Source organism: Pleurodeles waltl, chromosome 3_2 (assembly GCF_031143425.1).
Source record: "Pleurodeles waltl isolate 20211129_DDA chromosome 3_2, aPleWal1.hap1.20221129, whole genome shotgun sequence".
Classification (NCBI taxonomy): domain Eukaryota; kingdom Metazoa; phylum Chordata; class Amphibia; order Caudata; family Salamandridae; genus Pleurodeles; species Pleurodeles waltl.
In genome coordinates this window covers 184914996-184940031 of record NC_090441.1, presented here as the reverse complement: position 1 = coordinate 184940031, position 25036 = coordinate 184914996, and the positions used below count along the sequence as shown (strand labels likewise).

The 25036-nt window shown below is 46.4% G+C and overlaps 1 protein-coding gene across 2 annotated transcripts in view; it reads left to right on the top strand.

Moving 5' to 3' along the window:
- The window catches only part of CFAP65 (cilia and flagella associated protein 65), a 433505-nt gene that overhangs the window by 287286 nt on the left and 121183 nt on the right, over positions 1 to 25036 (top strand). For both annotated transcript variants that reach the window (XM_069227128.1, XM_069227129.1), the window contains exon 23: positions 10302 to 10493. In XM_069227128.1, the coding sequence (XP_069083229.1) occupies positions 10302 to 10493 (192 nt within the window). The remainder of the gene's footprint in view (positions 1 to 10301; positions 10494 to 25036) is intronic.

The window sequence follows — 25036 nt, the reverse complement described above, 5'->3', positions numbered from 1 at the left end:
CCAAATGGACGATACGTGACCCTAGAAGGAACATTAGACGGTAGCCCCATAGCCCTGATAGCATTATACTCTCCCAATGTAAATCAACATGACTTCCTCTGGGCACTTAACAATAGTATGCTCTGTGACCCTACAACAGACGCTGTATGGGGAGGAGATTTTAACTGCGTTCTAGATATTCTGAAAGACCGTTCAACCCTTCCACTAACCAACGCCCCAGCCAAACGAGCGTCGCTAGATTTAGCAAACTGGGCTTCCAATAATGGGCTAAACGAAATCTGGAGAACTACTCATCCTACACTACGCAAATACTCTTTTTATTCTCCAGTACATAAACTTTACACCAGGATAAACATGTTTTTCGCTTTGTCCGGCATAATCCCTAAGATAACTACATCCGGCTATCTAGCCCGAACTATATCAGACCACAACCCACACTATGCCACATTGCTCTGGGGCTACACACACGCTCGTATCCCAATATGGCGCCTGCAGCCGGATGCCCTAACTGACCCCCCTTTTAACGCTGAGATATCCAAGTGTCTGTAGGATTATTTCTCTCTAAATAAAAACTCAACATCAACATGCGCCACTGAATGGGATGCCCATAAAGTCGTAATTAGAGGGCATTGCCTGGCAGCATCTGTAGGTATAAAAAAAATGCTCAATACGGAGCTACTAAAACTAGAAGCTAGCATGCATAGAGCAGAGATAGAGGGTCAACAAGTAATACCCCATCAGAAACACTAATTTCACTGAAAGTGAAATATAGAGAGACTGACAGCAGACTCAGCAGGCACAATTACAAACACTTTAAAGCGAGACAGCACGCTGAAGGAGACAGATCGGGCAAACTGTTGGCATGGCTGATTCGTCAACCATCGCAAACATTGCCGATAGGCGCGATCAGGCTGCAAACAGGAGAAGTGGTTAATAGTCAAATTGACATTAACAAGGCCTTTTATATGTATTATCGATCGCTATACCAACCCTCCACCCCCCTAAAGAACAACAACTGACTGATCTACTTGCTCAGATTCCCCAAAATCCAAACATCACCAAAAACGCTGACATATTAGACATCCCCATCACTATTGAGGAACTCCGCTTGGCCCTCTCCCAGATGGCACGCGGCAAGACCCCTGGCTCAGATGGACTGCCAGCAGAATACTACAATGCACTCAACTCCTGCAACCCCTACTAGAAGTGTTTAACGAAGCACGTCATAGGAAACAGCTGCCAGACTCCATGCGCGACGCACTAATAGTGGTCCTACCAAAACCAGGCTGTGACCCACTGAATGTTGGATCCTACAGACCACTATCCCTCTTGAACTCTGACTGTAAACTCTTAGGGAAGATCCTAGCAAATAGACTGCTCCCCCATTTATCGGACTTAATACACCCTGATCAATCGGGATTCATTCCAGGTAGAAATACTTTCTTAAATATAAGACATCTAATCCGTATCATGCATAATACTACAGAATCAGGAACCGTGACTGTGTCCTTAGACATAGAAAAAGCATTCGACACGCTCGGCTGGGATTATCTCTTCTGCACCCTTAAAACGTTCGGCTTCCAGAGAAGCTTTATCAACTGGATTGCCACATTATACTCCAAACCAATAGCCCGCGTCAAGATAGGCCAAGTTATATCGGAGGCCGTCCCTATCGGCAGAGGCACATGGCAAGGTTGCCCGCTCTCTCCATTATTATTTGCAATAGCTATGGAGCCACTCGGCGTTAAGCTCCATGGCGGTGCGCATACATGAGGCATACATGAATTTAATACATATCACATAATATCCTTGTACGCAGACGATGCTCTGATATACCTGCGCAATCACTCCACTTCCCTAACTGAGGTAATGCATATCCTGAACACGTTTGCTCTTGCCTCTGGCCTACATGTGAACTGGACTAAATCCTGTATTTTCCCCCTTATTCGTATACCCACTGAGCAGCAAACGTCTCTTCCCATACACCAACTATCATGGGCACACCAGACTTTCAAATATCTAGGCGTTCAAATATATCACTCCATGTCAGACCTAAGGGAAGGGAATCTAGACAGGCTGCTCCGCTCCACCCGTGGCTCCTTGACATTTTGGAGCTCACTGCCTTTATCACCGATGGGCCGGACAGCCATAGCCAAGATGCTAATATTACCAAGATTCTTATATTACTTCACTGCGCTTCCGGTAGTCTTACCGCGCTCGTTTTTCCACAGAATACATTCCTTACTGACTGACTTACTCTGGGGCAGGGATAGACGTAGAGTAGCACTAGCCATCACACAGTACCTACAAGAAGAAGGCGGTCTTGGCAGGCCGAACCTAGAATTATATTACGCAGCAGCCCAACTCCAATGGGTCACTGTGTGGCTCAACGAGCCGTCCACCCCAGAATCTACAGCATTAACTGCTTACACAACACCAAAAACGATATTGGAATTTTTACTAGCAGGACCCCCCCCACCCACCAAATAATTTACCTCTACTGGACACAGCCAGACACTGCTGGCGGAGATATGTACAGGGCAGAATACCGACCCCCCCTTATTCTCCCCTACTACCAATGGCACAGGTGCCGGGCATACAAGCTCGTTCCTCCTATCATGATATACGGGTAGCTAACACCTTGAGCATGGGAGACCTCTATTCAGGCTCCAATGCAATTAAGTTTGCAGATTTGGTTGCCACGGAAGTAATGCAACGCGGGGCCATCCTGACATTTAATGCCATAACTAATCTCCTACACAACCTCTGGGGATGCAGTCCCAGCGAACCGAATGAATCCCCTCTACTTACTGCAATACTCTCTATGGGCGACGTAAAAGGCGTCGTCACCAAATTATATAAAATACTACTAGCAAATAACTGCATGGCCTTAACTCAGGCCAAACACTGCTGGGATGCTGTCCTCGCCACACCAACTACCCAAAATCCTGGGAAGCAGCCTTTAACTCGATTAAGTCCGTATCCCGCAACTCTAGACTAAGATATACGCAATTCAATTACATACACCAAGCATATCTTTCCCCAGCCCGTATCCATAAAATATACCCAAATTCTAAACCAACGTGCCCTAGATGCGCCACCCCTGCAGCTACTTTTTACCATATGGTTTGGGAATGTCACGCAATTAACACCGGTTGGAACCGCATCGTTGACACAACTGCAGAAGTAGTACACCATGTGCTAGCCCCTATCCCAGAATCCTGCCTGCTTTGCATACGTCACCGCACAAAAGGAGATAAACACATCGTCAAGTTTGTAGATTTAGCATTTGTGATTTACAAGCGTCTGATTGCCACACACTGGAAGGCCCCAAACGCCCCTCCTCACTCTCTTTGGCTGCGTGACCTGCATAGTCACACATTGGCAGAGGCTCAAACATTAAGACAGCTACAACGCAAAGGACAGATACAGGGAGGAACTGAAAACTGGGACCTTTTTGTAGTAAAAATAGAATCCAGAGACGACACGTATTCTCCGTGAGCTGCCTCTCTAACACTATCTTGACACAAAACCACCATAATTGCCCAAAGCAAATAAGCAATTGTCAAACGTAGCTTCACCTAACCGTACTGTAGAGCCAAGCCCACGCGTCATCAACCCGTTAGCCCCCTCGCTGATACTGGTATTTACCCACACTAAATACATAAAAAGCAACATTGCCCTCAAAGCCTGTGTAGCCTAATGCTACAATCATTATATCTGAAGCCATTACATACATTTAAGCACAATAATTGCTACGTCTAATGTCAAAAGTTACACAATGTTAAGTCGTAGGCCAGTACACTAAAATGCAATCGTATTGAACGAAAAACTACAAATACGAAAAGATATGCATGTGCAGAGAAGTTGTGTATTTTCTCACCAAGTTTTGTGGAATGTACTGTTGCTCTTGCACTATGTTTTGAATCACGTTGAATAAACAGATTTAAAAAAAAAAAAAAAACTCTATGGCATAAATTGACCTCACTTTACTGATAAGCAGCCAACAGAGAAGCCGCCAAAAAGAATATTAGGAACAAGTGCATATGCCTCCTATTGTGTTAAAGGTAGAAAAGGCTCAAGTGGAAGAAACTAAGGAAAAGCATATGCAGATCGGAAACCTGCACAAACCTTTTGACTCAAACTGAAAGAGTGAAGACAGGAAGGCTTACGTTTATTGTGGAAAGTTGGGTCATTGTGTTCGGAAATGCATTTCATCAGAGGGAAATTAGATAGTCTTATGGATACGCCTACCTGCCAATTCCTCATCTGTTGAATATCCCCAGATGGCAGATTGGATCCAGAAATGTTTCCATAGCTCTCCTGTGCTGGTCGGAAGTACTGGCTACAACTCAGCACATGAATGCCACACCAGGGTCACATCACTGTAGCCATATAATGCCTACCTGATTTACTGATGTTAGTTCCCTTTTTTCTGCATCCTTCAACATGGATCCGGTGCTGCTGTCCTTCACTTTTTTTCACTGTTTTTGTCTCTCAGAGAATTTTGTCTTCAAAATTCAGGCCAGTGCTAGTGAAGTCTCTCCACCAAGAAAATGAGGCTTCAAACCCTGTCAACCTTGCAATGGACAGATGTCCATTTCACATTCTCACAAGATCCATCTTCGGTGCTTTGAGTCGAGTGAACGTCTCAAGGTTGTGCAACAAATGTGTCTACATGCACCCACCAAAGACCGGAAGGACATTTTATGGCTTCTGACTAGCATTGAGCTCAACTGCAGTGGTGAACCAAGTTGAGGTCTCCCTCGAAAGTCATGCTCCTCATCATCATCGAATTCTTTCAAATAAAAGAAAAGAAAGCACAAAAAGAAGAGGAAGCATGGTGATGCCTCCCCCCAGCATTGGTCCAAGTCGAATGGTAGATTGCCTCAACCTACTCATCTTCCCGTGGCATTACACCAGTGGTGCTAATTGGTGCTATAGAGGTAGATTGCTAGGAAAACTAGATTCAGTATTCTGCATGAAGATGACTCTGTGTGATGGAAGTGCAGTAACATACACTATCCATCTTAAAAGGAATCACAGAAGTTAAGTAACTTGTTCATTTGAACTGATTTTGTTTTAAAAATAACTCTCAGAAACAAACATACTAGTAATTTATGTGAGCATATTACTCATATTCAGAATAACTGTAAGCATCTTTGACACATCATTTCGGCAATAGCTTTACTGGGAAGCAAGAAGAGGCCAATCACCAGGGCACTCTTCTCTCCTACCCATTCTTACTATATCCCCAACCCCTTCTCACCACACTAGAAGCTAATAAAAACAAAATAAAATGACTCTAGTTGACAGTTCTAACTCTCCAGATGTGTTAAGAAAGAGAAAAATGAGGAAGGGAGCAGAGACATTGTAGTTAAATTACAGACTGCATTTTGTAGTATGTAAAGACGTACTCCAGAAATACCGCAAAATGCCATACACAAACCTATGGCTGGAGGGCCCCACTTCCCCCTCTTGTGTCTTCTGTGCAGAGATCTCCGTACAGGTAGTGTAGGAAAGCACCCTTTTTGGCATGGTTAGCCCCCACTTTGTGCATGGTATCTGTAGGAGAGACCCTCTGTTGGCATGGTTACCCCCCCACTTTTTGCCTAGTGTTGATGCCAACTTTGATTGAAAGTGTGCTGGGACCCTGCTAACCAGGACCCAGCACCAGTGTTCTTTCCCTAAAACTGTACCTTTGTTTCCACAATTGGCACAGCCATGGCTCACAGTTAAGTCCCTTGTAAAAGGTACCCATGGTACCAAGGGCCCTGTGGCCAGGGAAGGTCTCTAAGGGCTTCAGCATGTATTATGCCACCCTAGAGGACCCTCACAAAATACATGTACACTGCCATTGCAGCTTGTGTGTGCCGGGACCCAGTGCACGATCAGTTGAAATCACATCAGATACCAGGCAAAAAGTGGGGGCTAACCATTCCAAAAAGAGTGCTTTCCTACGTGACCTCCCCAAACTCAAGCCAAGGAATGCCCTGACCTGAGTCTGGGTGGTTAGAGCTTCCCAGTCCAGAGTGGTCTGGATCCTGGGTTTTAGTGGTTGAACTTGGCCTATCCCAACAAGGTGGCCAAGTATACAACCGTGCTCTGCCCTATCTAGCACTTGCTTGCCTTGATAGTGAGGCATGCACTTTTCAGAGCCTCTAGGACCTTCCCCAGGTGGATCAGGTGATCCTGTCAGGTGAAGCTAAAGACAGCAATATGATCAAGATATGCTGCACTGAAGTCTTCCAACCCAGCCTGGACGTTGTTCACCAACCTCTACAAGGTAGCAGGGGCATTATTTAATCCAAAAGGCATAACAGTAAATAGATAATGCCCATCCTGCTGGTTTCTCTTTTGCTCCAAGGTTCAGGCCTATCTGCCAGTACCCTGATATGAGATCAAAGTTACTGAGATATTTGGCTGCCTTTAACCTATCATTTAGTTAATCAGCCCTAGAAATTGAGTGTGCATCTGTTTTGGTTACAGCATCAAGGCTCCTATAATCCACACAAAACCTAATTTTTCTCTTTCCACCCTGGGAATGAGGCTTGGGAACTAAGACAACTGGTCTGGCCCAGGGGCTCTCAGAGTGCTTAATGACTCCCAATTCCAGCATCTTGCTTACTTCGGCTTTGATGCTCTCTTTGACATGATCAGACTGTCTGTAGATTTTAATTTTAACAGGTAAACTGTCTCAATTGTCTACAACATGTGTACACCAGGTAGTCCGACCAGGGGTCAAAGAGAAGAGCTCAACATACTGATGCACGACTTGCATACAGTCAGTCTGCTGTTGGTCGGTGAGGGTGTCTGAAAAGACCACTTCTTCACTGAGCCATCTTTGGAGTTGCTAGAGAGGGGATCAGGGAGAGGTTCACTCTCAACCTCCTGTTCCTCATCAGTGACCATGACATGGTCATCTCAGCTTTGTCATGATAGGTTTTAAGGCGGTTGACATGGATGACCCTTTTGGGGTTCCTGCAAGAGCACAAGTCCACCAGGAAGGTGACTTCCCCTTTTCTTTCTAGGACAGGGTAAGGTCCACTCCACTTGTCCTGGAGGGCCCTAGGAGTCAAAGGCTCCAAAACACTCAACTTCTGCCCTGGTTGGAATTCCACCAGTGCAGCATTTTCATCATACCAGAGCTTCTGGAACTCCCCACTGGCCTGGAGGTTTTTGGATGCTTTTCCATGTACTCAGTCATTCAAGAGTGAAGTCCAAGCATACTGTCCACAATATCCTGTTTAGGTTCTCTGAGAGGTCTCTCCCATTCTTCCTTCACAAGATTAAGTGGTACCCTCACAGGATGCCGAAACAGAAGCTCAAAGGGGGAAAAAACCTACTCCCTTCTGTGGCACTTCCCTGTAAGCAAAAAGCAGGCATGAAATTAAGACATCCCACCTCCTTCAGAGTTTTTCAGGGAGTCCACCAATCATACTTTTCAATGTCTTGTTGAATCTTTCTTTCTTGAGCCTTTGGGTGGTCACCTGTCTCGCCACGGGCTTGACAGGTGGCACAGGTGTTACAAAACTCCTTCACCTTCTGGGACATACCTGATCAGTAGAACTGGCTCACTAACGTACTCCAAGTTTTATCCTGGCCAAGATGCTCAGCTAGGAGGATGTCATGGGCCATTGTGAGTAGAAACTCTCCACCTGCTGAGGCACTACCACTCTCCTAGTGGCCCCAGGTTTGGGGTAACTGGCCTCAGTGAAAAGGAGTCCCTACTCCCAGTAGGTCCTGTGGGAGCCACTGAGTGAGTGCTAAAGTTTTTGCCAATTTGGAAAAACAACTGTGCAGTTTTGGGGGAAGAGATCTGGAACTGGGGACCTGGTTAACAGAAACCCAGTGCACTTTCAATCAAAATTACACCAGAAACCAGGCATTAAGAGGGGGATGAGCTTGTCAAAAGAGGCACTTTCCTACAGTATGGTGATGGGTTGAATATAAAGTATGAGACACTGATTCTTCCTTCTCTACAGATTAACACAAGGCCTTACGTACCTATACTTGTGCTGCCATTTCAGTGCCAAGACTAATGATAAATACATTTGAAAAAGTATATCGTAAATATGCTAAAGGGATGTGGGACACTAAGCATACATCTACATTGTCACTTACAAATAGAGAGATAGGCTAAACCCAAAAGAGTTAATTTTATACTCACCATTCGCTATCGCATATTTGCTCTGTGTAGGTTTTGTTGCAGCTCTAGTAATAGAAGTAACAGGTGGTGGCTGGGACAACCACACTGGACCTTAAAAGTGGATAAAAATAAAAGTGTGTGAGCATAATATTAAACATATGACTATCCAAGTGATAGTTAAATACAATTATTTGTCAAAATAAAACACCAATTTAAACACAAAAATATAAGACTACAACAAATCATGCTATAGAAAGTCCCTATAGTGTGGTAGTAGTGACATTTGTGGCATTATGACATACCTGTCTACATTGTCGAGTTAGGTTTAGAAGTTGGGAGGGTGTGTTGCCCTGCCACATTAGAACATACTCCTGCCCCAGCTGTCACAGGCAGTTTACAAGTAATACTGACTGTATGAGTGGAAGAAAGCATAAAATTAAATAAATATAAACATAAACGTAAAAAGTGTGTGTTTTATGAACGTGTATGTGATGTTTGCAAAAAGGCGTGCTTTTGGAGGAAAGTCAGAGCAGGTTGAGTGGTTGTAGAATTTGCTGTAGGGACATAGAGGGGGGTTCACTTCTTACCAGGTGTGACAATAGAGTTGTCTGCAACAGGCAGCCAATATAGCAGGCGAGGGTGCATTATGGAACAGACACCTTCCTCAGGGAGGAAGAGATGTAGACAGGATCCAGGTGTTCCTCCAGGAAGGGCTTGAGCCAGCTGAATCCTAACAAACTTCTTCACCCACCTCCTCTCATCCTGCCATTGTTTCTTTAATCTCCCACCATATATGCCTCCTCCCCCAATGCATTGACAGCCTGTCACTTTCTCCTACAAGACTATCAGTTATGCTCTACTGAGTTTGTATGGATGCAGCCTAAGTAGGTTTTTGTAGTGTTTCACTACAGATTTTACTACAAGGGCTGTCTCCTAATTAGTAAATGTATTCTTCCTCTTCAGAGTTTATGTCTGCATCCCAGAGGGAGAGTGTGGCTCCTAGTGGCTGGAGGGGCATGTAATCCAAGAGGAAAAAGTAATAGCCTAGTTTGTGTTTGTATGTGTTTTTAGGTGAATGAGTGTCTGGTGTGTGCAATTTGGGTCATGTGTATAATATTCCCTTCCATTCAGTGATCTTCTTGGTGGAGGTTCTGCCCCGCATGTGGAGGGCTCTGCCTCATTGGTGGACATGTCCGGCAAGTAGGTGGTCGGTAAAAACCACTCACAAAACTATTAATAGCCTTACAATCATAATTTATGTTTCAGGAGGTTCTACCCCTTGAACTGGAGTGGAGGCATACAAGTCTAAGCCTATGTGGAACTCTACACTCAGAAATGGTTACTAGGAAAGAAATGTAGACTTACATCTAGGTGTAGTAATAAGAATACATGTAAGTAAATCTATACGTGTATATTTGCCTTTGTGAGTCAGGCCCAACAAGTTTTATGAGAATTGTGTTTGGTGGGACAAGTTTGAGACAATCATTCACAAATAAGCATTACTGGAAAACTAAAAAGCAGTAATTCACAGTGAAGAATTGTAATTGAATTTATTGTCTAAACAACACAATTGCCAATGAAACTTAATGAATTTGAGGTACATAAGTAGGAACCAATGCAGTAAAAATGAAAATGAAAATATGGACTCATGAGCAAGTAAAAAGACAGAAAAACAGAAACAAAAGTGACCTTCACACTGCTTTAAAACCAATGTGGACTACGAGTGTGTGAAGCCTTTTTTTTGGATACTCCAAACCGAATGTTTGTATTTCTAACTGTGCTACCCTCATTCCCCATAGGTCCACTAACTCAGCATAGGTTAAAGTAGTTGGGTTCATACAATGTTTTCAGGACAACCACTGAGTATGGAGATGATTTCCGCTTAAATTAATTGTGTCCAAATCCATCTACTTTGGCTATCTTAAAAGCAGACATACCTTAAGAGCAATGTAATGCTTACTACTAGATCAGATTTAAAGGTGGTTCCACCTAACATTTTTTAGATGGGTCCAATTAAAGAAACTAATTGCTTTATACTCACAACATTTTTCATTACTCTTTATCTCACAAGCTATAAGTTAATTTCAGTAATTTTTGTATGTTTTTCTGTCACTTATTTCCAACTAATAATGGCTGCTTCCTTTCGTCTCAGATCTACGAACTGTACAACGGAGGTTCCATACCGGTGATATATGAGATTCAGCTGGACCATCTGAGGGAGGTGCAAGAGAGCAACTTCCAGCATCCCATATTCCAGTGTCTGAACCCACGAGGGGAGATCCTGCCGGGCATGACTGCTCATGTGGAGTGGATCTTCTCACCGCTGGAAGCCAAGACCTACACGGTGAGGACTCTTTAAATGTGTGAGAGGCTGCGGAATCTGTCCTACTACAAGGAAAGCTAAAATTACCTTCAGTCAAATGGTGCCTTCTGCCATTAACTGGGTGAGAGGTTCTGGGATCCATCCAACTACTAGGGAGGCTCTGAGCACATGCGCTGAGCTGAGACCTGCCATGGTGAAATAAGTAAAGGCTCTGGGATCTTCCCCGGCACAGTGGAGGCTCATAAGATTGGTGCCCAGCTGGGGCCTAGAGCCTTTAGGTGAGTAGGAGGCTTTGGAAGCGGTCCCTTCAGAGGGAATCCAAAAGAGCCATCACTTAGCTGGGAACTACAGCTATTAGTTGGGCAAGAGACACAGATGTCCCAACATAGTGGAGGCTAAGAAGATCTGTGCTGAGCTATCACATGCAGATGTGTTCATTTATTGCACTGAATTCAAACTGAACAAAGCAACAGGCCATACCCAGATCACATGATGGTTGATTGTTGTTGAGATGAACCTTTTGTGTAAATATTGTTGGTGCAGGTTTGTTCAAAAGATTAAGTTCAATCTATATAAAAGGTAAATACACAGTTACCAGCTCAGTGACACCAGTGTGTTCCAGATGTAAGATAGGGTGATCACTGTGTTCAGTCTTGAGCTTCTGCACTGGAGAGGACGACCACGGACAGCTGTCTAGGCCCTTTTAGGATGGTAAGCATTGAGCACAGCCCTCTGCAGCTTTTTCCATGATCAGTGTTCAGGTTAACACAGCAGACATTTGTTGTCTGCGATTGTGGCCCTTGGGACTGATGCAGATGAACGCTCATATTCAGCAGTTGCCACCCTGGAGGCCTGTTCAGGCAAGAGTTTCTATTCGACAGTTGTGACCTAGGAGGCCTTTATAGGCAGATGCTCGTCTTTGGCAGTTGTGGCCCTAGAGGTTGATGCACTAGCTCCTCTTGTGTGGCAGTGGCACCACTAGGTGTTCATGGACTGCTGGCGAGAACGCTGAGCTGCAAAATGCTAATTTGCCCAACTCGTGGTGAAAGCTATAATGGAAGACTGGAGGACCCTGCAGACTTTAGGTCAGGACCAGCTTTGCCTCCTTTCAGCAGTCAGCTGGTTCTGGGTTCCCCACACCTTGCGAATATGCTGGGCCTCTCCTTTTGGACAGTGTCTTGTCTCGCAGGGCCAGGCCCTCTCATTCCAGCTCTAAGAACCAGGATATCTCAATTTCGTGGTTGGCAAAAAAATGATGAAATTGGCACGTTTGTAGAAAGCCTGAATTTTTTACAAAAGTGGCTACAAAATATTGGCATTTAAAAAAACACCAAGGTAGATTCTCCTTTTGTTGACTACACTGAGCTGGGCCAATAAAAGAAGGTTGAACAACAGGCAGGTGAGGAGTTATATTCCTCTGTCGCCTGCCTGTGTTGATTACTTGGAAATGCACAGGACCCTCCTCGGGGTCCCAGGCTCTCTGATTATCTGCCTTTCTCACCAGGCCCCATCCGACCCTCCCTACTGCTCTTTGTTTAGTGGCACCCAGCACCCCTTGACTTTTTTTTGTGAAGTAAAGCGCTGCAATACTGGTGGCTATCTATGAGCCTCAAATACACAAGATCACATTTGTGCTTTTTAGGCAAAGTGAGGAGACGCTGGGACTCGAGGCTGGTTTCCCGGTCCACAGCTCTGGCCATATTGACACATGCTGTCCTCTACAGCCCCCCCTCCTCATCCCCTCCTGAAACACTCCTCTCCCAACATCTCCAGGAGACTTGTCCCAACCTTCCCCTCACCTTCATTGCCGGCCCCCACTCCTGAATGCTGAATTGCCATCTCAGGCCGCAAACTCCTGGGGGGTGGGGGGGGCTGCTAAGGAGGCAGGTTTCTTGGCACATAGGCAGTCCTTCAGCTTCTATAACAAGTTTCAGACTTCAGGAGATGTCCTATCATGCAGACACACGCTCTGGTCACTCAAATGTCTGAGTATTCTGGGGAACACTCCCTCCCTTGTTCATAAACAATATGGATCCCACTTTAATAAACATTTTCCAGACATGGGATATGGATCTACTGTCTCAGGCTTCAGAACTGGTTTGAGTTTTTCTTCAATGGTCTTTTTCCTACTGCTTTCCAGTCACAGCCTTTGTGCAGAGTTATGATTGTTACTGCAGGTAGCAATGGGGCTGGCTATGAGCACATCGAGGAGTGAGCTCTCTGCACCTGCCTGCCATCACCTTCCTGAAGCAGTAATCAGAAACAAACAATAGGGCAGGTCCTGCCAAGAAACTTCCTCAACTTGAATAACTGAAATTGCAGTCCCACCGTACACCCCTACCGTCAACCAAACTGTAGTGCTCAGGAAGAAACAATCAGCAACCTTTTGCTAAAAAGGGCCTTAAGGAATTTTTAAAGGTAGTCCTGTCTCCATCTTCCTCACTTCAGTATCTGGGTCTCTACATGCCAGTACTGGAATGCAGGCAATACACTTCTACTGAACGGGGAAGCTATCCTCACCTTCCATCTTGTGCCATGCCAACCCAAAAATGTTCCCAATGGTCTCAGTACTAAAGCTTTTATGAAACAGAGTCTAGACAGGAAATTACTTTGCAAGGTTCTGGGTTTCACATAACAAAGGAACTTTGCTCATTAGTAGCCAGTAGACTGTGCTGTCACTGACATAGAGAAGAAGATCGGGTCACACTATAACTTCACAAAACACAGTATGCTTGCACGCTGCAATATATGTAAGACTTTTCCCTCCAAAACTCTGAAGGACAGAAAGGGAAAGTTGGCACATTGGCCCTCATTATGATTTCAGAGACCGCCGAAGCCGGGGGCGCCAGAAGACCGCCATATTACAACCACTGAAAGATTTCAGCCACAATTTGGGCGGAAAGCCGCCAGCAGTCGTTTTTGTGCACTTTGGTCACTTTGAAGAGGTCAGATCAGGACTTGCACTGTCCCCCAGAATGGTACTACTGTCTCTTATAGTGCTTGTCCACAAAATCCCTGATGGGGCAGTGATTAGTTCACTCATTCTCTGCTGCCACCTGAGCCATGGAGACTTGCCTCCACCTGCCTCCAGTCTCCCCTGGCTCATCCATCTCTGAGCCATACAACAGTCTTTATGGCCTGCACTGTGTGAGTAGTGGATTCAGTGGATTTTCAAGCAATTTTGTTCCTAATTCAGGAGCTAAATAGTTGTCGAGCTTGGAGTGGTTGCATGGAGCTTTTATTTAGACTCCTTGCACTGCCACCATGATACTGGAAATCATAGCAGGTTATATCCTTAAAGAGGGATAACTTTTACTGAAAATATTTGTTGAGAAGTGCAGGAAAATGCCACTGTTGGCATGGTCACCCCCCACTTTTTGCCTAGTGTTGATGCCAGCTTTGATTGGAAGTGTGCTGGGACCCTGCTAACCAGGCCCCAGCACCAATGTTCTTTCCTTAAAACTATACCTTTGTTTCCACAATTGGCACAGCCCTGGAATACAGTTAAGTCCATTGTTAAAGGTACCCAGGTACCAAGGTCCCTGTGGCCAGGGAAAGTCCCTTAGGGCTGCTGCATGTATTATGCCACCCTCAGGCACCCCTCACCCCTCGATCTGTGCCAGCCTGCCACATTCAGACAAGTTTCTGACCACATGGGGTGAGTGCCTTTGTGCACTCTGTGGTCAGAAACAAAGGCTGTCCTGGGTGGGGGTGCTTCACACCTCCCCCTGCAGGAACTGTAACACCTGGCAGTGAGCCTCAAAGGCTCAAGCCTGGTGTTACAATGTCCCAGGGCCCTCCAGATAGTGGAGATGCCCACCCCCCAGACGAGCCCCCACTTTTGGCAGCAAGTCCGGAGGGATAATGAGAAAAACATGGAGGAATCACCCACTCAGCCAGGTCCTCCCCTAAGGTGACCAGAGCTGAAGTGACCAACTCCTTGAGAAATTCTCCATCTTGCTTTGGAGGATTAGGACCAATAAGGATAGGGTTGTGCTCCTCTTCCCGGAGAGAGTGGGCACAAGGAGGGTGTAGCCACCCTTAGGGACAGTAGCTATTGGCTACTGCCCTCTAACCCTAACACACCCCTAAAATTAGTATTTAGGGGCGACCCTGAACCCAGCTCTTCAGATTCCTGATGACCTCATAAGAAGAAGAAAGACTGCTGAGATGAAAACCCCGCAGAGAAGAGAAGGAGACAACAATTAACTTGTCCCCAGCCCTACCCTCCTGTCTCCTGCTTCAAAGACCCTGCAACTGAAAAGCGACGCGTTCTACAGGACCAGCGACCCCTGAAAAGCCTCCAGGAGACTGCCTGCATCACCGAAGACCAAGAGCTCCTGTGGGCAGCGGCTCTGCCCAACCAGAAGAAAAGACATCCATCTTTAAAGGGACTCCCACCTCACTCCAGAAGCGTGAGTCTCGACTATTCTGCACCTAACGCCCCCAGCCCAAGTCCAGAGAAACCAACTCACCAGAGAGGACCCCCAGGCGACTTCGACGACATGTCCACCCTGGGCTGCCCTCCCTGAACCCCCATGACGATGCCTGCAGAGGAAATTCCTAGGACCCCCCTAACCGCAACTGCCCCGGACGAAGATATCCGACGCCTGGAGAAGCACTGCACCAACAGCCCCCAGGCCTGTGATCAACCGACCACCGGTGCAGCAACGACCAGCAGGCCGCCCTCAACCTTGCCCAGTCAGTGGCTTGCCCGAGAGGCCCCCCGGTGCCCTGCCTGCAGCGCATAAGTGACCCCCGGGTCCCTCCATAGAGTTCTGTTGAGAACCCAACACCCTGTTTGCACACTACACCCAGCCGCCCCCGTGCCGCTGAGGGTGTGGTTTTTGTGCCTACTTGGGGCCCCTCCAGTACTCCTCCAAACCCCCCCTGGTCTGCCCTCCGACAACGCGGGTACTTACATGCAAGCAGACTGGAACTGGAGTACCCCCTTTCTCCATTGGCGCCCATGTTATTTTGGCTCCTGTTTGACCTCTGCACTTGACCGGCCCTGTGTTGCTGGTGCTGGGTGTTTGGGGTTGCCTTGAACCCCCAACGGTGGGCTACCTCTGCCCCGGAGACTGAACCCGTAAGTGTGATACTTACCTCTCAAACTGTATTGTACTTACCTCCCCCAGGAACTGTTGAAAATTGCAGTGTCCACTTTTAAAATACCTTTTTGCCATTTTAATGAAAACTGTGTACAACATTGAATCTATTCAAAGTCTCAATGATTACTATGCAAAGTTCCTTTCATTTAATGTACTTGCCTGCTAAATGAATCTTGTGGTTCTAAAAATAAATTAACAAAAGAATATTTTTCTATATAAAAACCTATTGGTCTGGAGTTAAGTCATTGAGTTTGTGTTTTCACTGATTGCATGTGTGTGTACAACAAATGCTTAACACTACCCTCTGATAAACCTAACTGCTCGACCACACTACCACAAATAGAGCATTCGTATTATGTATTATTGCCTCTCTCAAGCCTCTTGGGGAACCCCTGGCCTCTGTGCACACTATATCTCATTTTGATGTAGTATATACAGAGCCAGCTTCCTACACTGGCCCAGCAACATCTGAGCCCTTGCTTTCATTTCATGACTCCCCCACAGACACTCCAATGGCTACCTGGTCGAAAACATGTTCCTGCACACCTGGTAGCTGGCAGGACCCAGATTATTACACCAGACATGCTACTCTGGAAAGTCTCATCGTACAGGCCTCAACAACTGAGGTGAATCCTAACTCATTTCCAAACAATTTGCCAGATAGAAAATCCAGAAGATTTGACAACTTTGGCAAATATATGTTTTCTTGTGCTAGTCTGGCACTGAGATCTGTAAGCGCAGTCTGTCTATTGGGCCAGTAACAACACATGCCCTTTGGGAAATGGCTAGGAAGATCTGGCAGGCAGTCCTGTCAGAACTTACAATGTCTTTGGTGATGGGAAAGTTGTGGCCAAGTTTGTCATCCACATATGCTTGAATACCGCAGATTGCCCTTGCTGTGCCACTTGGTAGCAGTGTTGTGCTTCATAGACATGCCTGGATTAGGCCAACCAGATTTTCTGGCAATGTACAGGTGTGTGGATATGCCCTTTGATGGGCTTAGCCTCTTTGGGGTTGTTGAACCCTGAAAAAAAAACATTTCCCCACCATAGCTGAAAATTTAGGGGCTAATGCTGAGGCTGGCATGTAGGCATAGACAGCCTCCCAGCCAGCGATGCAGCAAACAGCCCAGTCATTTCAGGGCAGAGGAACCAACATACAGCATGGAGGCCAGCAGAGGCACCAGTCCCCAACCTCTGTTCTTTCACAACAGCCAAAAAACCACTTTAGTTTGCTCTTAGATGTGCATGCCCAACTCATGGGGTGCAGGATCCAGCATTTTCTCCTAGTTGGCAATCCATCACATCCAACAGATGGTTCTTGCTGATTGTCCCTACCTTTTTTCTTCTTCCTTCCCAATATTCCTCTCACACCAGAACAATGTTTTTGGAAGAGCATCTGTCCATCGTTTCACAGAGGGTGCACCTGTTGCTCTCTCAGTTGCTTTCTCAGTGGTGCCATCGAAAGGGTACCATACTCTGAGAACGGCTCGGGTGGGGGGTTGTATTCTTGCTACTTCTTTGCACCAAAACAGGGGGAAGGTCTCAGGCCTGTCTTGGACCTCTCACCTCTGAACGCCTTCCTGTGGACAATAGTAATGGCTCAGATCCTTTATGCTCTTGACCAAGGAGTGGGTGGTGTCCTTGGACTTACAGGACGTGTGTTTTCTTATATCCTATTTCTGCAGTCCCACAGGACTTGCCTGCGGTTCAAGTTAGGTTAGGAGCATTTCAGTTTGCCATGCTCCACTTTTGCCTCACCAATGCCCCTTGGGTATTGGAGAAAGTGATGGCAATGGTTGCTGCCCATCTTCAGAGGTTGGGAGTTTTTGTATTACCATACGTTGATGACTGGCTGCTGGTAGTGGGCTTCTGGACAATGGCAGTACTCCTAGCATTGTTGCAGTTTACCATTAAAAGAGCCCACCTGAGTCTGTCAAACAGGCTTCCATTCATTACGGCAGTCTTGAACACAGTGGAGTGTAAGGCTTTTTGACTGACGCATTGATTCTGGGAAACACAGGCTATGATCCCAATGTTTTGTGCTCGATTCTGGATCCAGGTGACGGTGGCTCTGAGGCTTCTTGGCCTCCTAGCTTCATGGGTCCTCCATGTAAACCACACCAGGTTGCAAGTGTGAGACCTGCAATGGAACTTGAAGTCAAAGTGAGCCCAACATCAAGGCCTCCGTTCTTTCACTATCCAGGTCTCGGAAAAGACGGTCCACTATCCGGGGTGCTGACTGATCACAATGTGCCTTGCAGCAGGCCACTGTCCCTCTGCCCGACCTGCCAGTAGTAATGTATGAATCGCTACTTGGTTGGGGGGTGGTCACCTGGGAGAGATGGAGATCAGAAGCCTATTGACTCTGCAGGCCATTTGTCTGGGCCTGAAGGCTTTCCTGATGTCCATTAGGGGAGGCTGGTGTAGGTTCTCCCAGACAACACTGCTGCCATGTGGTACTGCAACAGGCAGGGCTGCGTGGAGTCCAGTGTCCTGGTCTTCATCATTGCCAACCACCTGGCAGGGTCCCTTAATGCGAGAGTGGCAGAACTGAGCAAACCTCTTCTTGCAGATCACAAGTGGTGCCTATATCCTAAAATGGTGCAGGTCATCTTTGACCAGGAGGGAGAGCACTACTTGGACCTTTTTGCAACTGTTAAGAATGTTCAGTGTAAAAATGTTTTCAAACTGGAGCTTCCACAAGAACAGCACACAAGTTAGGACATACATTTCGACTGGAATGGAAACTGGAACTCCTGTATTTATAGTCTTGTGACGTGTGTATAGACTAGAGCAGGTGTCTCCATCCAGTCAATTGTGAGCTACCGGTAGCTCCCAGACACCTTCAGAGTAGATCATGACTCTGAGTTAATTTTTAAAAAAGCACTGGGGAATTCCTTCCCTGGCACTGACAGGGGTCTCCCCCACCCCCATCCCAACTCCCTCCCCTACACCCCCCACCACCCCTGCCACCCCCCAAAGGTGGCAGGGCCCCCTCCCCACCCCGACCCCCAACATCACATAACTCACACACACACGACACGCATGCAGGCACCACCAACACACACGCACACACACCGACATACATGCCAACATACACACACACACACAGTCAGACATGCACACCCACATACAAACATACACGCACACATCCATACAGACATACCCACAGACATACACGCACTCATTCCCAAAACACGCAACACCCCCGCAAGCATACACGCACTCACACCCCCCCCTCTACATACACAGACGCACACCCCCATGCACCCACACAACACACAACACACAACACCCCCACCCCCCTCCCCTAACGGACGATCGACTTACCTGTTCCGTCGATCCTCCGGAAGGGGACGGGAGCCATGGGGCCTGCTCTGCCGACACCACACCACCAACAGAACACCACCACGCCGAATCACAGGACGTGATTCGCTGGGCGGTGTTCTGCTGGCGTGGCGGTGAAGGTGGAGCAACCTCCACTTCCCCGCCGCCCGCCAGTATGGCTGTTGGCGGCTCTCCGTCGGAAAAAGGACGGAGAGCAGCCAACAGTCATAATATGCCGAGCGGCAAACCGCCGCTACTGGTGGTCTTCCGCACGGCGGTTCCTCAGCGCCGTGCGGAAGACCACCAGTAGTGGCGGTTTGCCGCTCAGCGTATTATGACTGTTGGCTGCTCTCCGTCCCTTTTTCTTGTAAAAAGACCACCGAGGTTGTAATGATCACCTTAATGTTTTAAGGGCCTTGTTTGTAATATCGTTGCAGTCGGCCTGCCAGCCCTGAAAATGTTTAATGCACTATGCCCTCTTGGTGCTAAATATATGCTTACACCGCATTGTTTTCTGCCAATATGTTTCCATTTAGTTATGCCCTCTAGGGGCTAACTATATGCATACATGATCATGTTTCATAAAACTGCTATTGTTATTGTGGTGTCCTCTAGGGACTGTTCAGAGCATTCTCGGCCTTGTTTGAAAAAGTATTCCAGTAGGCTTACTAACTCTTCAGTTATATGCAGGGCTTCTCGAATTATGTTGCAAAAATGGCCAAAATATGCAGCAGCGCTGACCAACTAATGTGGGAAAAGAAGTCCAGTTATAAATTTACAATGCTAATAGCTCCAACTCAAGTAAATGTGAGACATATGGCATTGCAAATGCTTGTTCTTTTAAAGTTAAGGGAATGCTGTATTTACTTTACATTATTATCATCAGGCTCCAGATAGGGGGGCTTGATAATGAGCAGTGTTCAGTCAGATTTATAACCAATGCAGCAGCTGGGGCACAGAGGTGAAAAACTGAAGCACTGAGGTATTTAACTCTTCACTAAAAATCCTTGTCAACTCGGTATTGGAGGGTGAGAATAAAATGATGTTTCTAAATGCTGTTAAATGGGAAAATATTAAAATAAGAAGTTACTATAATGATTAAGTTAACTCTTCATTTTAAAGTTCTGCCATTTCAAAGTGTCACATTTACAAACAGCAGGCCTCCTGCTACCAGTGGCCAGTAGACACTTTGCCATATGTATAACTGAAAAACACTGTATATTTTTAAATGGGAGAAATTTAAAGTGCAGAAAAATGTCCCATATTTGTAACATTCTTGCAGAATATTTATCTGCTCTTAAAATTTCTCCCTTTAAAATAAAATGGATGTATGTTTGTGTTATACATGTAATGGTGCCATATATGCTGAAAGGTATGTTATGTGCCACAAGCACATACAACACATGCTCATAGTCCCCCATACACATATATGCCTTTCATACACATGTATGTTCAAACATCCCCAAAGACCATGCTCTCACTGACACACATTGTAGCCCTGTCATAGTGCCACTTGTCAAAGTATTTTTTCCAAACCAGAGTATCTGGCTCTCTGGACATTATGCTTAAGGTCAATAGAGCTGGCAGTGGGGGTGTCTGATAACAATGCGCAAGTTAGTTAGCCTTCAGTAGCTCACTATGATTTTCACAGAACAGATGTAGCTCTCACTACAGAAAAGGTTGGAGATCTCTGGGCTAGAGATTCCCGGTGTTAATTAGGATCTCAGAAAAGGGATAAACGGCACACTAAAGCAGAAGGATGAGTCAGCACAAGCATGTGCCAGCAGCACACAAGCCATAATGTTAAGGCAATCAAATAATATGTGCATCTACAAAATGTGTGCTTGTCAGACATCCCATTCATGCAGTGACTAAAATGGTTTTCAGTAGCTGAAGGAGTCAGACCCTAAGCAGGAATGCGAATAACTGAAATGGATTGACCCTAAGATTACTCTTTTTGTATATTATTCCTATTTTTTTACTTGATCTGTGGCAAGCTCCATTGGGTACAAAACTATATGGTCCACATCTAGACTAACACAGGCCAGCTACATAACATCAGTTAGAATGTCTCTCCTCTTACTTTCTGTATGGAAGTGCCACTGTTGGAATGGTGACCCTCCCCCTTTTTGCCTAGTGTTGATGCCAACTTTGATTGAAAGTGTGCCGGGACCCTCCTAACCAGGCACCAGCACCAATGTTCTTTCCCTAAAACTGTACCTTTTTTGCACAATTGGTACAGCCCTGGCACACAGTTAAGTCCCTTGTTAAAGGTACCCATGGTACCAAGGGCCTTGTGGCCAGGGAAGGTCTCTAAGAGCTGGAGCATGTATTATGCCACCCTAGGGGACCCCTCACTCAGCACATGGGAGAAAAAGACAAAGTCGGCATGGCACCCCTCTCAGGGTGCCATGCCCACAAACCACTGCCTGTGGCATAGGTAAGTCACCCCTCTAGCAGGCCTTACAGCCCTAAGGCAGGGTGCACTATACCACAGGTGAGGGCATAGTTGCATGAGCAATATGCCCCTACAGTGTCTAAGTCCATTCTTAGACATTGTAAGTGCAGTGTAGCCATATTGAGTATATGGTCTGGGAGTTTGTCATTACGAACTCCACAGCACCATAATGGCTTCACTGAATACTGGGAAGTTTGGTATCAAATGTCTCAGCACAATAAACCCACACTGATGCCAGTGTGGGAATTATTGAAAAATGCACATAGAGGGCATCCTAGAGATGCCCCCTGTATGTTAGCCCAACTGCTAGTGTAGGACTGACCGGTCTGTGCCAGCCTGCCACTTTCAGACAAGTTTCTGAACACATGCGGTGAGTGCCTTTGTGCACTCTGTGGTCAGAAACAAAGCCTGTCCTGGGTTGGAAGTGCTTCACACCTCCCTCTGCAGGAACTAACACCTGGCAGTGAGTCTCAAGGGCTCAAGCCTCGGGTTACAGTGCCCCAGGACACTCCAGTCAGTGGAGATGCCCGCCCCAGACAAAGCCCCCCTTTTGGCAGCAAGTCCGGTGGGAAAATTAGGGAAGTAGGGAGGAGTGACCACCCCAGCCAGGACCACCCCTAAGGTGTCCTGGGCTGAGGTGACCCCCTCCCTGCAGAATCCTCCATCTTGGTTTGGAGGACAGGGACCAATAGGGATAGGAATGTGCCTCCCTACCCAAAGGGAGTGGGCACAATGAGAGTGTAGCCACCCTCAGGGACAGTAGCCATTGGCTACTGCCCTCTGGCTCATAACACGCCCCTAAATCTAGGCTTTAAGGGCCTCCCGGAACCAAGCTCACCAGATTCCTGGCGAACTACAAGAAGAAGGTCTGCTAAGCTGAAACCCTCAGCAGAGAAGAAGGAAGACAACTGCTTTGGCCCCAGCCCTACCGGCCTGTCTCCTGCTTCAAAGAACCTGCACAAAGACCAGTGGCGCGTCCAGCGAGCCCAGCGACCTCTGGAGACTCCAGAGGACTGCCCTACACCCAGAAGAAGCAAGAACTACTCTCAGGACAGTGACTCTGTCTAAAGAAACCTACAACCAAGGACTCCCACTTCACTCCGGATTCGTGACTCTGACCCCTGTGCACCGGACGCCCATGGCCCGTGTCCAGGTGGTCCACCCAGCAAGAGAGAGTCCCCAGGCGATTGCTAGCAAGAGCCTTGCCTAGGTTGACCTCTCCACCCCTCCACGAAGACTCCTGCAGAGGGAATCCCGAGGACCCCACTGACCGCGAGCTAAGGACAAAGATATTCGACGCCTAGAGAACACCATACACCCGGAGCCCCCAGGCCTTGGAGAAATCGACCCCCGTGCCTCATCGTTCAGCAGGCGACTATCCTTCCTGTCTGACCGGTGGTGTGCCCAAGACCTCACCTGCAGCCTCTGAGTGAACTCCAGGGCCTCCTCATGGACCAGCATTGGAAACTCGACATCCTGTTTGCACCCAGCCGCTCCTGTGCCACTGAGGGTGTGTTTGGTGCCTACGTGTGGACCCTCCAGTGCTCCTCTAATCCCCCCTGGTCTGCCCTCTGAGTCGCGGGTACTTACCTGCTGGCTGACCGTATTCCAAGTACCCCCTGTCTCTATAGGAGCCCACGTTAATTTGGTTCCTCTTTGACCTCTCCACCCGACCGGCCCGTGTTGCTGCTGATGGGTGTTTGGGGTTAACTTGAACCCCCAGTGACCGACTACCTGAACCCCAGAGATAAGAACTGTAAGTCATCTACTTACCTGCAAAACTGTACTATCTTTTCTTCTCCTAGGAACTGTTGAAAAATGCAGTGTGTCCACTTTTAAAATAGCTTTTTGCCATTTATAAAAACTTGTATACATTGTCGATTCTATTCAAAGTCCTGATCATATATATGAAAATTACCTTTAATTTTATGTGCTTACCTGCAAACTGAATCTTGTGGTTCTAAAAATAAATTATCAAAATATATTTTTCTATGTAAAATCCTATTGGTCTGGAGTTAAGTCATTGAGTGTGTGTTTCTTCTATTGCTTGTGTGTGTACAACAAATGCTTAACACTACCCTCTGATAAGCCTAACTGCTCGACCACACTACCATAAATAGAGCATGAGTATTATTTTTTTCCTCTGTATAGCCTCTGGGGAACCCCTGGACTCTGTGCACACTATATCTCTCTTTGATATAGTTTATACAGAGCAACCTTCCTACACTGTACATCTCTCACTCACAACTATTGTTCTTTTAGCAAACTGACCAAATTTATCATGACTTACTGCAAACATGGTGGCAGAAGATCAATGGCTTCCCCAGGGCCTTCCCTTGCGAACTCTTTCCCCATGTCCCTGTGCCATGAGACAGAAAACTATAAATATCTGAAGGGTTTACTTTATGTTCCTGCATGGTTAAAAACTAGTCTCTTAATAATTAGCTTCACTTTTCAGTTGCTGCGTCGACTCCCCTCTGTTTGCCAGTCCCTAACATCTTCCAGTATTCTGTTAGCATTACACAATATTGAAATAATAAAAAAAATAATCATCATTCTGTCTCAGCACTTAACATGAAGACGCCTTGTTTTTTTTCACGCCAACCATTATTGTTGTGTTGCCTTGATATTGTAAATGTAAATTAGCACTTGTATAGCGCACTATTCACCCGTTAGGGTCTCAAGGCGCTGTACTCATACCGCTATGGAACCCCTCCTGGCTTTTCCCTGTGAGGCGCCCACTCCTGAGCACCCCCAGGGTGAAGCCAGGCATCCAAGCGCTGTTGGGGCCGTTGTGGAGATTAAGCAAGCTATTGCCCAGAGTTGCAGAGTGGGACCCATGAATTAGATTAGGCACCGAGGCAAGAATTATCTGGTCAAGGGGAATTGAGCCCAAGACCTACCGAAGCGGGACTTGAACCCTGGTCTTGAGCCAGAACTCTGCTTCAGGGTCTGCCGCTCTAACCATTGAGCCACACTTCTCCACGATGATATTCAGAGAAGATCTATCTCACTTCCCTATAGAGGTTTCACCAGATTCTCCCACGAACTATATCTTGTACTGTTTGTTTTAGAAACACCAACTACTTCATTATACCTAGAGAAGATTTAACCCCTATCCTCCTCAAAGCAGCTGAATTTGAGCTCATAATTGTCACCTAGATATCTTTAGCTACTACTTCATCCATATCATGCTAACAAATATGGCATCCATCTTCATTTAAAAAAAAAAAAAAGTTTTATTGGTGTCAATAGAGACAGGATTGCAACAACATAGATAGGAAAACATGTTTGGTATCAAACAATCCTCCACCCCCACAAAAAAGCAATGACCACAAAGATGAAAAATGATCATGGTTTAGAGTGTACAAAATGGATGAGTCCTATATCTTTACACTATCATATATTGCACCCCTTACAGAGAGGGCTGTTCTGCACCAAGCCACTGGAATTTCTTGTTCTTCACTGGTTAATCATATAATTACAGCTACAATAAACAAATGCAAGTACAGAATGAGTAAGTTACTGTGGATGGAATATTCAAGAGGATTTGTTTGTCAGAGTTTCTGACTGTGAGAAATTGGGTTGTTGGTTGAGGGGAGATGAAACCCTACTCAAGGAACAATTGCAATCCTCCTCAGAATGAACATCTGCAGCTCCTGTTTT